The sequence below is a fragment of the Rhododendron vialii genome, chromosome 3a (genome assembly GCF_030253575.1).
Source record: "Rhododendron vialii isolate Sample 1 chromosome 3a, ASM3025357v1".
NCBI classification, from domain to species: domain Eukaryota; kingdom Viridiplantae; phylum Streptophyta; class Magnoliopsida; order Ericales; family Ericaceae; genus Rhododendron; species Rhododendron vialii.
Window position 1 is genome coordinate 9,926,448 of NC_080559.1, and position 14,854 is coordinate 9,941,301.

General features: G+C 36.0%; 1 protein-coding gene across 1 annotated transcript; it reads left to right on the plus strand.

Moving 5' to 3' along the window:
- The first annotated feature begins 4,645 nt into the window (after positions 1-4,645).
- LOC131318379 (uncharacterized) lies at positions 4,646-9,656 on the plus strand. The gene is made up of 3 exons (XM_058348085.1): positions 4,646-5,685; positions 6,929-7,109; positions 8,919-9,656. The coding sequence occupies exons 1-3, from the start codon at positions 4,981-4,983 to the stop codon at positions 9,416-9,418; spliced, it is 1,386 nt and encodes a 461-aa protein (XP_058204068.1). The 5' UTR covers positions 4,646-4,980; the 3' UTR covers positions 9,419-9,656.
- The last annotated feature ends 5,198 nt before the right edge of the window (positions 9,657-14,854 follow it).

The following is a 14,854-nucleotide window of genomic DNA, read 5'->3' on the forward strand; positions in this document are numbered from 1 at the left end:
GCAGAGAAAATTTTCCAGTGCCGAACGGGCTCGCGCATTCAAATTGTCCATTGCGTGTTTGAACGGTTCAGATTTGAAAAGAGAAAAAAGAGAGAGAAAGTGTTTGGGTGAAAGAATGAGCGAGTACCACGTATGATATACCCGTTCAGCACTGAAAAATCACTCACGTGGCAGACGTTGAAGAAAGGACATAGAGGGTCGGGATCAAGAGAAATGCAATTGAGTTGAGAATGTTGGAGAAGAAGACAACTGGACAAGAACCTACGTTATCCCCGGATATGAAGTTTCGCATTTAAGTTCTAGTTTTAGGAGTAGTTATACTCCCTCCGTACCTTAATTAAAGTTTAATATTTCATTTTGGACGGTTCCTTAATAAGTGTTCATTTTGTAAAGTTAATGGGGTAAAAATTGGTATATTGTCTATTTTGTCCTTAAAAGTATATTTCATTTTGAAAAGTTAGTGAGTAAAAGTGTAATGATGATGGGTAAGTAGGAAAAGTGGAGGAAAAAATTGATGTAAAAAATGTAATGATGATATCTTTTTAATAAGTTGGAATTATGAAACATGACACTTAAAAAGAGACGGATGAAGTAGTACTTTTAGTTTCTGTCAATTGTATCCTTTGGAGAGTAATAAAAAGTCCTTTGTTATTCTTTAATCTTTTTTTTTTTTTGTCAAAATTATTCTTCAATCTTTGTTTGTTTTCAAAGAAGTTTTAAAATACGGTAAAGAATCAAACTCTACTTCTCACACATTTCAGCACGTTGATAACAAACTCTGTCAATTCTTGTCTGAGTGAAATTAAGAGTAAACAATCTCCTATAAAATTACGTGCAATTTTTCATTCCTAAAAATAGTGGATTCATTGATTCACTAAAATGTAGTAATGTTTTGATTTTTTTGTACTGTTCAAAAGATCACATCGAGATTCTATCAAACAAGATCCATATTCTGAAAAAAATAATTTCGGTTTAAAAATTGCACATAGTTTCGTATAGGACAAACTTTACGGGACGGTGGGAGTATATAAATTCTAATATTAGTTAAATTGCATTGGGTTAGAGCATCTTCAACTCTTGACTTCAAATTGGAGATAAATTTTTTTTTAAGGCTTATGTGGCATTATGGCATCTGTAATTTGACATCAAAGCCTTCTCTCCAATCCTTATGTCAAATTCTATTTATTTAACATCAAGTTATCTTTCTTCAACCATTAATGCCAATCCTAATTAATGTCAAACTTTGAAAGGAAAAAAAATATTTCAAAGGTTCAAAATTTCAAAATCTAGCCAACTTTTGAAATTTGGCATTTGTGTCCATGCCTGTCAAAATTGGCATGAAAAGGCTTGTCTTAAAATCGATGTGTATTTGGCATCAAAGAAGGTTGTTAGGTTGGATTGAATTTTGGTGTCAATTTTTAACGTTAAAATGTCCACGTAGTAATTGACATCTCCCATTAGAGATACTCTTAGACTGAGATACAAAATACTAGTATGAATTATTGTTGACTGGTGGATCAAAAGGAGATAATTCAGACAAGAGAGAGTAACTGATAACGTTTCTCTCTTTTTCTGTTTTTTTGTCAAAAATACGAAGGTTGTATTGATAAACGTCCAGCGACACTTACAAAACGGAGATCATTACAAAGAATTTTGACAAAGTCAAACTAATTGTCTAACAAATAAAAAATAAGTAAATCATAATGCAATTGATGTATTTCATCCTAAACCAGACATGGCCTAACACAATAGCGACACTTTTAAACTGTCTAACATTTAATTAGGAGTCTCAAACGAGAAGAAATGAAAAGTTAAGAACAAAAGACACCAAATACCCAGACGATCAGATGCATTCCACCCAAGTATAAACGAACTAATGAACTCCCAAGAACTACAGATCTGCGCCGTCACGGGTTGTCTCGCCAAAGATATCGTGTAGGGATAGAAGTATAGAACACTAAAACACACATATCGTTGTAAAACAATCTCGATTGAGAGAACCCGATCTGTAGACAAAATTCGTCTTCAGACGACAAGTCGTAGATCTGGAGAGACAGAAGGGAAAAAAATAAAAAACAAAGAAAGGGAGTTGGTAGTATCATGGCCTCCCCCTCCCGCCGCTGCACATACGTATGGAACCCAAGGGGGGAGGGGAAAGGAGAAGATTGAGAAATTGTGATGGCTAGAATTGAGAGAGATGAAGAGAGAGATAGGGTTATAGAGTTATGAGAGTGAATATTATCACCTTATACACCACATTAGAATCATTTATATACATTATTTGTCAATTAGATATGCAAGCGGTAAATTAGATTTCCGAACTGTATATTTGTCACTTACAGAGTACAGCAATACCAACTGTGAAGAAAAGCAAAATGGAGTATTATCGATTGTATATAGTATGAAACAAAGGTCTAACATGGTTTTATATAGGCTACAAAATTTGTAAACAAATAAGAAAAAACAGGCATAACAAATAAACATAAATAAAATTCTAAAGTCTAAACTAAACAGGAAATATATTCCTAATACCCCTTTTCCTTTACAGCTGGCCCCTTAATTTTGAAAATGTCACTCCACATTTTTAATTCCACATCCACTTATCCTTTTTCATTTTAAAACATAGGGGTGTTTAAGAAAATCGTTCGAACCGTAAAATCAGTCCGATTCGGACCGAACTGTCCTATTTGGTCCGGTTCTGCGGTTCTACGTTGATGTTATGGTTCCAAAAAAATAAGAACCGTTAATTTTGGTTTGATTACTGATTTTTAATTAATGAACCATGATTAGAACCGAACCGGACCATTTAAAACTAAGATAAATATAGATATACATATGTGTGTGTAATAAATATGTATTTGAATTTGGTAAATTAATCTTTCCCTTACTAAACTTAATTTATTTAGAGATGAAATTTCATTTATTAGGAAAGCTTTTATTTTCTTCCTTCATTTCCTATTCTAGCAGATTATCTTCCTATTCTTTAATTTTATGAATTCATATTTTGTGAATAAGTGTTTGGATACTTATTGGATATAACCAAAACCGAATCAAAACCAGACCGATCTTGCGATTTGGTTCTGATTTCCAATTTTCTAGAACCGTTTGAAATGGTCCGATTACTGATTTTTTTGAGAATCAGACCAATCCGGACTGTGTACACCCCATACTAAAACAAACTACACATCTATATAAGGACGTCTTACGCATATCTCATCCTCCATACAACAATCTGTCACTATAGGTGAAAAATTGTCACTAAAAACTTTTATCCCCACACTTTTTAGTGACAACTTTTTTGTCACTATCGCTCAAAGTATTATTATTATTTTTTGTAGTGCTACCTATACACATACTCCCTCCGTTCTAAAATATTTGTCCGGTCCGCAAAATGAGGACTTAAAAATAATGCATTTCTTTCAAGAAAAAATTCAAACTTTTTTCATAAATTAAAAGAATTCATCGATATCTAGTGAATTGTTGAAAAAAATTTAAATTTTTCTTGCAAAAAATATATTATTTTTACGTCCTCGTTATGCGGACCGGACAAACATTATGAGACGGAGGGAGCATATGATATATCCTCCTACATCTCCATTTTTTCCTTGGAAATTCATATTTTTCCAACATTTCATCTTCTTATATTATACTCCATCCGTTCTAAAATGAGTGACCTTTTTGAAATTCCGTGTCATTTTAAAATGTTTATATCTTCCGATTTATGAAGTTTTATGTTATTTTGAAAACTTTGTTTAATAGAACTAATTAAGATCTATCAAATAAGATCCATACTGCATATTTTTTAATAATCACATTGAAAAATATAAGCAATTGAAAATGACATGCTTTCCCAAAAAGATCTCTCATTTTGGAACGGAGGGAGTATTCATTCAAAGTTAGTATTCTCTCTATCCATTTTTAAATGTTCTGCTTCGTAACTCCAACTTATTAAGAAAACATCATCATTATACCTTTCACATCAACTTGTACCTCCACTTTTCCTACTTATCTTATATTGAGACATCATCATTACACTTTTATTCACTAACTTTTTAAAGTAGAATCTATTTTTAGGGGCAAATGAAAAATGTATCAACTTTACAAAATAGACCATTATTAAGGGACAATCCAAAATAGAATATTGAATTTTAAAAAGGGGACGGAGGGAGTACTACTAACTTACTACTCCCCCATCCCATAAAATTGCCCTCCCTATGAAATTGCGTGCAATTTTTTTTATTAAAAATAATGTATTTACTTAAATAAATTTTCAATTTTTTTTGCACAATTTCTAAAAATGTCATCGATATCTATCAAACAAGATTGTATAAAAACTTATTTTGGTAAGTTTATTACTCCCTTCGTCCCGATTCGTTTGTCCCTTTCCACTATTTGAGACTTTTTATAAAATTGTTTATATGTTTTAATTTATTATGTTTTTTATATGTAATATGGATCTTATTTGATAGATCTCAATTAGATTTAAAATATGATATTTTTGAAATTATGTAAAACATTATAAATTGTGAGATATAAACAATTTTTTAAAAAACACGTATATCAAAATTAGACAAATAAATTGAGACGAATGGAGTATTTTTAAGCAGCCTAAAAATTACATATACAGGAGACTAACTTTAGTGAACTGGGAGAGAGTAGTAAGCAAAATCCCCCTCCTAATCACAGTCTCGGTTCTAACGGGCCTATATAGAGTATAGACCCCTATATATATATATATATAAAAAGAGAAGAAGAAGATGCATATCAATTCCTGCCTCCAGGCAAGATCCCTTCCTACCCCTAATTAAAAGATCCATTTCCCCATATCCCCTAATATCTACACGCTTCACGCTCTTCAGACCTCCCCCGCCTCGATACACCCAAATCTTCCTCCCCTTTTTGAAATCCTTTCCAATCTCACACCACCACCGAAACCAGAAACCAAAACCCAATCCAAATACTATCAGAAAAACCGTGACGATGATGGGTCAGAAGCACTTGCACGAACTCCTCAAAGAAGACCAAGAACCGTTCCTTTTGAAAAACTACATCTTCGACAGGCGCTCTCAGCTCAACAGACCCGTGCCCAAGACCAAATTAGACGCCAAGAAGAAACTCAGGCCCAAAGCCGAAATCTCCAATCCCAAGCGTAGTGCCCTATGGAAACAAGCGTGTTTTATCCCCTTGCACCCGTCACCGGACGTCAGAAAATCACCGTGGCCGGCGACGGCGAAGTCCCAGAACCCCTGCAAGTGTAAGCGCCAAAACTCCGCCCTGCTTCTCGAGGCCGCGAGGAGGATCACTCAGAACCAATCGAAACCCAAGACCCAGATTAAAAATGGTGGGTTCGGGTTGTTCGGGTCGGTGATGAAGAGATTAAGGGGGAAAAGCAAAACCCGGTCGAGAAAGCGCGAGATTGGGGGGAAAGGCGGGGTTGAGAAGAGCGATTTCGAGATGGGTTTTGGGTGTTCTTGTAAGGATAATAATAGCAGCAGGCGTGATAGCGGTGCTTCCTTTTCGTCTCGTGATGTGGAGACGTGTCGGAGGTGGGAAGAGATTATCGGGTTTGGAGTTGAAGAGAGTAGTAGCCCTTTCCGATTTTCGCTTGAGAAGAGCAACTGTGCGAGTCCCCGGAAGCCGGATTTCTCGTCGCCGGTGACGTCTCCCCGCCGCTGCGACAAACAGGTTTGCATTTTTGTAGTATATAATTTTTGCAATGACTGGGAATAGATTTCAAATTATAGATTTTGGCGTTTTGTTGCATAGAATTTAGATTCTTAATGCTATGTTTGGATTGATGTTTGAAATTATTTTGAAAAATAGTAAGAGTAATAAATGGAGAGAGAAATGTTAGAAGTACTGAGAATCTAGGAAAATTTTTTTAAAATATTTTTTTTTGAATTGTAAAGAGAACAACGCATAATCTTCACACAATTTTGTTTACTGTAACTGTAAAATTACGATTAAGCTCTTATAAAAATCAAAAAGTATGTATACACAGCTTTTAAGCGCAAGCTTCGCACACAACTGTGTCCAGAGACGTAATGTTGTTTGGTATGTGTATAAACATATATAGACGTACTTTCTTATTTGATATTAATAGGATTATATTGCTCGTATTAGCAATTCGACTGAACTACTGACTCAGTTGACTGAGTCAGATGGGGCTGACTGTCAGCGAGTGATCACTAATCGGATTCACTGGCCGGAATGTCGTCCGTACATGTCCAAGGTCGAATCCAATGTTAGAGGTTATTTGGGTCATTTCAGTCATCCGCACACTTGCTTGTTTGTTTGTTTGTTTTTGTGATTGCACTTTTTGATGGATGAACCCTCTGACACCCAAAATCTTTTTCTTAATGACACTGTTTACAAAAAATTTCCCCAAAAGCGGACAAATCCACTGTTGTTTTTTATTTGGACCCATTAGTTACTACAGAATAACTTCTTTATTTTGAGGCCTAAGCGTGCTCGTTTAAAGTGTTTTTGAACGGTTCGAATTGAAAATTAATTTTGACCGATAAAGATTACTATAATTGTTACTGGTCAAAATTGAAAAGCAATCTCAACCATTGATTACGCGAATAAACGGATGAGATCTTATTCACGGCTCCTCAGTGAATAAATTTCTCTCTTAGTTACTAAAACCTAGCATCAATATCCTCTGCATTATTTACCAGGAAAAAAATTATCCGTTGCATGGTTTTTTACTATTTATTTACATCAATTAGAGTGTTTGGCTAGCTTGCAACGCACATTGACTCAAGTTTTTGCAGCCAAACCCATCGTCCATTTACGGGAGCCAAAAGTACGGACTGACATTATCTAAGAGATATCGAACTTAAGACCATCTATTGGTATCACAACTAGCATCAATTTTCTAGTTATTGGTGTCACAACTACTTACGATCGTTCTGAAAATTTATAGGAGAAATGTGGAATAGAGGGCATCCCAAAGATCCAACTAGAAGAAGAGAAAGAAGAGAAGGAACAGTGTAGTCCAGTATCAGTATTAGACCCTCCATTCGAAGACGATGAAGATGGACGTGAGGATGGCGGTGACGCAGACTGTTATGATCTTGAATGCAGCAGCTATGCTATCGTCCAAAGTGAGTAACAATTTTCTTGAATACATGACTATTCTTTTTTGTATCAGTTCCTCATTGCTTGTGCACTACTCCTTTTCATTTTTCTGGAGAGGTGTTCACATTTTTAAACATGTTAACAGTATTAATCAATTTGTAGATTGTGATATTGTATTGCTTATTGCATTCTTAATAATATCGTTAACTTTGCTGGTGCCATCTGCTAATTAAGAAATATAAACAATTCTTTTGTTAGCAATTGACCAAAAAAATAAGTCACAAGTCTGATACAAACCTTTCGTAACAAAAATAAAAATAGAACGAGAGGAGAGAAAAGAGTCCAACTTCGAGGGGGGAAGACCTCTAATTGGCTCAAATTGGGAAAGGAGAACCGGATCTTTTTATTTCACAATAGAAGACTTTGATTAATATTCAACTTCCTCCATGCTACACAAATGTTATATTTAAGCACTACCAATGAATTCCACTAAATCACTACCGTATAAAGTAGAAATACTAACTTAGATGACTAAGTTACTAACCATATATGTATTCAGTGCCGTATGGCTTGATCTGTATTCAGTGCTAATTTTTAGATGCCGTATGACTTATTTAACTTGATATGCTTCTTTTGTTGACAAAAAAAAAAAAAAAGAATAAGAAGAAGAAGAAATATTAGACGACTTACCATATCTCCTACCATTACTCAACTTCTAATGTTAATATATGAAATTAAAAACAAAATAGTTTCAAGAAAATAAGTACGTTACAAACTCACTGTTGGACCCCTTTTGGTGTTGGTGGTCATTTCCACAACTAAAAGCGCTGTTCGGTTTACTGAACTTTGGCAATCATGAACCAAATTATTTGAAGCAGTTGAAATAAATTATTTGTACTAAATTATTTAAATTCTTTTGAACCCATGACGCCTAGTTGTTGATGGTTTGGTGATTCTATCTTGTCAGTAGTTTAAATTCTGTGGAACCCATGAGAGTGATGAACTCGACTCCCTTAAATTTTGTGGAACCCATGAGAGTGATGAACTCAACTCCCCGCAACATGCTTCACACAATAAGCAGATGTTTAATTAACCCCTTGTACTTGGTGGTGATAAGTTTGCACTGTACTTTGTCAGTTAACCATAAAAGAGGCTACATTTACTCTTGGTAGTAATAACTCCATGATGATTAAGGCTTTATACATGGTAGAATTCTAGGTAGAGAAACTTTATTGCGGATGTTTCTGTGAATAGTTGTTTACGGAAGTGAATCGTGCGCGTCTGTTTCGGCTCTGGACGATCTGGATTACAATGAAAAACTTTTCCAGGGAAGAGTTGAACTATTCTCCGGAAAAGTTTCATTTAAATCCGGACCATCTAAAGCCGAAACAAACGGCTGAGATCCCGGGGTTCTGTGAATAAGGGAATTACGGAGCCTTCGTGAATAAGTGAATCTCTTCTAGGTATAATCAATTTGTTAGGTACCATGGAACTTCGTCCGAGTGCTCTTTGGACAAGTGCTTGGCAATTAGTTCCAAAGTGTAGTATTTTTTCTCAACGTTTTTCGTTTGAATACTTCAGGAACACTTAAAAAAAATGCTCCGGACACTTTATCGACAATAGTAGACTACTGTTAACGCTTAGGAAAGTCTTTATTTGTTATGTGACCCATAGATGATGAAACACTTTTTGTTGGAATACATTTGTGAAAGGTTTTATGGTAGATGTGATTAAGGGATATGCCGCTCTCTTCATTTTATGTATTTCGTCTAGTCTTCTAAGTGTTTTTTTGTTGATATTAGCTTAAACCTGACGTGCTTAAAAATTGGAACCAGGGGCAAAGCAAAAACTGTTGGAAAAGCTTCTTAGATTTGAGAAATTGGCAGAGTTGGATCCCATTGAACTTGAGAAGAGAATGCCAGAAGATCAAGAAGAAGAAGAAGACGATGACGATGAAGTTGACAGTTCACTCGATCAATTTAACAGCGAGAAGAATGTTGATCGATACACAAGAGAAGTTCTTGTCCGTCAGAGAAAAGACTCGGTAGACATGAAGAGGCTGGTAATCGACCTAGTTGCAGAAGAGAAGAGAGGAGGTGGAGGTGGAGGTGGAAGAGATGACTGTGAAATGGTGGTGAACAGGGTTTGTGAGAGGTTGGATTCATGGAAAGAGGTGGAATCTAACACCATCGATATGATGGTGGAGTTTGATTTCAGAAGAGAGACCGACGGGTGGAAAAGAACCGATCGAGAGCAGGTGGTGGAGATCGCCGTGGAGATTGAGATTTCCATCTTTGGATTGTTGGAGGAAGAATTATATCGGAGCTTTGCTTAACTGGTCTTTTTAGGGGAGAGACTTGTTCAAGTTTCTGTCATTGAATTTTTTTTTGGTTCTAATTTAGAGTTTTTTAAAATTTTATTTGCAAGATCATTGTCCGACTTGTAACATGGGGAATAGTTTATCAGCAAACTAAGATGACTATAGAAGGGTAATAATCAGTGCAGTAGCATTGTTTTATGTAAATGTATGAGCCCTGTTCCTAATGAGACATAATCTGTATTACGCTTCGCAACAGTGTATATTCCATGGATGGAAATTTTGTTGGAATGACCGAGAGCGCTTTAATCCAACGAACGTGTTAGCGCCTGCATTGATATTGTGGTGCAACTTCGGCGATTAAATTGACTGAGAATCTTTACGTTAGGCCATTAAAATGCCTCGCTCGATCCAGTTGTTAAAAATGCACCGGATCACCGGTACATGCATTCTCGGGTAGTCGGGCGTTAACTAGATGATGTTTAAACTGTTAACATTGCATTGACGAATTAGAAGAGATGTCAACAGGGAACCATATCCGGAAACAACGATTAGTGCATATTGGTACCCTCACCCTCCTTGTTTTAACCAGCAATGCAAGCACACTTGTTCAAAAAAAAATCATGCACACTTGCTAAGTACTATGCCTTTATCTGTTTTGAGACTGCTCACTAATCCTACTGAATTGGTCGTCTAAAATTTTCAACTAGCATTTGAGAATGCATTCGGTGTAGTTGTTGACATCCAAATTACAGGTATGTTGTTTGAAATGAACCCCATTTTTTTTTTCCTGAAAAAGATTGAGGTCCCGTTTCGCTAAAGTTCTTATTTTTTAAATGCATATTTTTCTCTTTACGAAACAGTTTATTCTTTTATAATACATCATCGTTAATTCAAAAAATAAATATTTATTTAAAAATAAGTACTCTCTCCGTCCCAATTTAATTGTCCTGTTTGGGAGTCCGTTTCATTTTTCAATTGATTATATTTCATAATTTATAATATTTTACGTGATTTGAAAAATATTGTATTATAGAATTAATCGAGATTTATCAAACAAGATCCATATTAGATATAAAATTCATTACCGATTTAAAAATATAATTAGTATTTTATCCGATTAGAATAGAACTAAAAACAATTAAATTGAGATGGATGAAGTAATTATTTCCATTCACGAAACCTGAATATAGAAGTGGACGAACTAAAAAAGCAATTGCCTTACATCTGTAAAAGATTGGTACTTCCAGAACAAAAGTTTGAGAAAAAAAAGAGAATATGATTCCTCCACGTAAACAACTTTTTTGTACACATATCTGGCATTTCTTCTTTTCCCTTTTTTAATAAATATATTAGTTATATGTGTTACAATGATGATTATGGAAGCCGTTGTAGGATGTAATCACCTGCCCCAAAACCTCCTCTCTCTTTTTTCATGCTAGCCAGGGACAGAGTCAGAAAAATCTCTACACGGAGGCGACGACATATCAAGAGAAAAAAAAAAAAATTTAATACAATAGTAGAAATTCCCCCCCTCCCCCCCCCTTGCAGGACAGGGACAACCACCCCTACTGACCTCCACCTGGTTCCATTCCTGATGTGTTCCATTCCTCTATTTGTTGTGTTGGATTTCTTTGTAAACTGTTATTTCATTTATTGAAGTTATTATTGCTCTTCTAAAAAAAAACATTTTGCAAATCCAAACCAAATATTGTGCCCGCATCATTCTGTAAGGAGAGGATATCAAATGCTTTCTCGATAGAGTACACTCCTACTTCGCCACCGCTACGTTAAAGTTACAATTCCGTTACTTCATAAATATAAACCACTTTTTTCATGTTTATTGAATTTTTGTGCGAAAAAAATTATAAAAAAACCATGCACAAAGATATTTTATTTTCCGAATCTGAAAAAAACGGTACGGCTTTTGGATTCATCTGTAATTATGAACCAAAAGGGTATTTGCTTGGGAATTAACAATTGATGGGACCACCAACTAACGTTACATTATTGAGCAAATGGAAGTATTGAAGGCATAATTATTATTACACCCACTAACGTTGTTATTATGCAGGTTACGGGATGAGGACTAATCATTACAATGATTAAAGCTCTATGCATTATTGCCCCAAAAAGAAAGGGGGATGAACTTAAATATCATTAAATTTTATTTTATATATAACCGGACAATTGAGTCTGATTGAGCCCACTTCGATTAATTACGGGGCGCTGAAGTCAACGATCAGACTAACTGTCCAGTGGCTCATAAATTTGAAATGTCTAGCCTTCATGAAATTTGACTTCACGAAGGACAAACACTTATTAATTTTTTCATTTCAATTTGGCCAAACCCCTTCGGTATAAATAAGATAAAGTTATGCCTTAATGTGTTGGTTAGGTGAGGTAGGCAGCAACAATAGAAACCATAATCATTCAAGATCATCCCCCGTCTAGAAAAACAGTCCCTTTTTTTTTTTCGTTCAAAAAAACCTCGTTCGTGATCACAAGTATTTTTCCGAGGTTTTTTTTTTTCCGAGAAAGAGCAAGAAATATTGTATAAATGGATAAACCAGTTTACAGGGGAAAGAACAACAATACAACAATATTAAAGCTACTAAGGATGATACAAATATGCACTAGCCCTATTCAAAAGGTGTTGTTCTCCTATAACTGAATGGTGCATAAACAAAGACAAAGCCCTCTTTGCTAAGCAATGAGCTTGGTAGATATCCTTCGCGGCACCTTCAAGATTCTTCAAAAAGACAACTTTGATATTTCTTTTTTGAGGTTGCGCAACAAAAAACATTAGTGTGGTGACCCTCATTCCTCTCTCCAACTTGGGTATTTTTCTGAGGTTTGAGAAACTCATTTTTCAGCCGGGTCAGTTAGCCTAAAGTTCGAACCACGGGAATTCGGACCATATTCTTCTCCAGTTTTGGATTTATGGCATTGTGCTACAAAGTTGGAATTACAGGGGTACACAATACGACATGTCAACTTGATTTTTTGTATAGACAATGCCTCAATCTGACTGTGTATTAGTGCAAAAGTGCATGACGTAGGGGTTAGACCGTGTATGGTTCGCGCTTTTACCTCAGTGAAGAGGAGTTATAGTTTCCCCACCCTGTGGAAGAAAAAAGGAAAAGACAAAAAGTAAATCAACTTCATTAGATCGGACTGGTAAAGTTGAAGGTTGTGCAAAGGAATTGAAAAGGTACTGGAAATGAGAAGTGTTAGGAAAAGTATTTTGGAAATAGTATTTTATTTTGAGTGTGAATAAAAATTGATTTGATTTGGAGTCGCAACTTTTCATTAACACCCATTCGTCGTGGACGGACGTGTCCTATACAAACAAATATGTCTATTACCTTGGTGACCACTCGTAGAGTCACCAGTTGGTCTATAAATACCATTTCCCTCATTCATTTTTGGTTGGTTACTTTTTCCTCCATTTGAGCCCATTCATATGAGAAAGTGTAAACATAAAATGGTTCGCCAAGCCCTCCTGTTTTGGGGGGATTCCGATCAAGTAGTGTTGAAAAATAGACGTCCAATGCAAACTGTGAGCACCCATAGCAGGGCGAAATTTGCCTTGATCATAATTTTGTTCTATCAATTTCTAGATTTTGAGTTTTGATTTTATTGCATTGATATATACCGATTTTATCACAAAATGTAATCTAACAAGAAGTACAAGTGCCTTAAAAGTAAGGATAAAAAGAAGTGGTGGTGTTGAAACCCCTTCCAAGTCTTCCATACTGATATTTATAGAACTCCAATTGGGAAGACCTGGCATGCTACCTCATGCTCATCTAAGGAAACACTAAGTGTCCCATGTTTGTGCTCCCACTCCTCTTTTTGGTGGATGGGAATGGTTACCCCAGCTTCCAAGCAAACAATTTTTTTTGAATTTCCTTGTTTCGGCGTAGATGATCTGTCTTTGACGGACGGAACCAGGAAGGGGATTACTTGAGATGCGCATAAGCTGGTCCGGACATACTTGACCGTCAAACCCAGAAAACAAAAAGATCATGGGGCCACGTTGATTCAGTACTGGATGAACCAAATTCCCCCCTTTCGTCTGCCATAATCATACCCCATAGATCAAGGCCCACTGCCTCCTTATATGGGCCTCTTTTATTACAAACCCACAAAACAAGGGCCCAACTAATCACGGATCACTTTTATACGCAACACTTTGCTGCAATGATCCAAAAGAATCATGAAGTCGAGTTTTGGTTATCTATATAGTACTCTATTCGTCCCAATTTGTTTGTCCAATTATCGAAATTCGTGTCTTTCAAAAATATATTTATATCTTATATTTTATAATATTTTTTTATAATTTGAAGATTTTGTATAATAAAACTAATTGAAATCTACAAAATAAGATCCATATTGCATATTAAAAATATTATGAATTGAAAATTATAGACAATTTTTTTAGAGGTCAAACGCTCTCAAAAAAGGGGATAAACAAATCGGAACGGAGAGAGTAGGATATAAGTACTTGTTAAGATTAAGTTATTTGGATACATCTATATGTTCAAATATAGTTGTTCGTGTTCATACACATTTAAATTAAGTTAAGCATCTATCTAGATTCTAATTTGTGCTTGGTGTTCAAAGTTTAAACTGAACATTATTCTGTTTATTTTGTACCTTATATCGTGGGGGCTCCATATAAGCTCGTGTTGCGCTTGTAAGTAAACGCCATGCGGCCAAGCCAGACAGAATGACGCCGTGTAACTCCACCCTATCGTGCGCGTCTGCCGAATACGGCCGCAACCCAACACCTTCGCCTGCCCGCCGTTCCATAGGCAAAGTCGGGCATCTAGCCAGACATGGGTCTTTATTATAGGGCTCTTTGGCCTATCTTCACTGGGCTCTTAAAAACTCTTTAGATTCCCAATTTTTAATCCGATGAGACTGGAACGATTGGCGCCCGGTGCCCACCACAGTTCGTGGTATTCAGTTGCTATTGAAATATCTGAAATTAACATATACATCAGTAGATTATATATGTAAGAAACTATGGATGAAGAAAATTCGTGTTAATATATACCAACAAAAAGAGTTGAGCCGCGAGTCTAGGGGTGTCATGATAAGTCCTCAATAGTGTAAATAAATGGGGCTTGTCGCTATCTTTTTGTCACACAACAACACGCACAACTTGTTTGATTTGATTGATATTGTCCGGAAGTTGTGTTTTTGGCATATAAAGGTAGGTTAATAGTGAGAATAAGGCGCGTTTGGATGCCATGGATAGCTCCCAAGTGTATCCAAGTACCCAATGCCACGTGACACTCCGCCACCGAGTCCCACGAGTCATGAAATGAAGCATCGGAGAGTGCTCGGGATGTTGAATGACCAAGGGAAAGATTACGGCAAAAGGAAGAGCAAGAAATTGCCAAGGTGGTACCGGTATCACACTTTCCTTTGGTACCGGTACCA

Bases quoted from the DNA above. Each gene is read 5' to 3' on its own strand.
- LOC131318379 (XM_058348085.1), top strand. From the start codon at position 4,981: ATGATGGGTCAGAAGCACTTGCACGAACTCCTCAAAGAAGACCAAGAA. The intron at 5,686-6,928 runs GTTTGCATTTTT...GAAAATTTATAG, and splicing joins CCCGCCGCTGCGACAAACAG to GAGAAATGTGGAATAGAGGG. The intron at 7,110-8,918 runs GTGAGTAACAAT...AATTGGAACCAG, and splicing joins CAGCTATGCTATCGTCCAAA to GGGCAAAGCAAAAACTGTTG.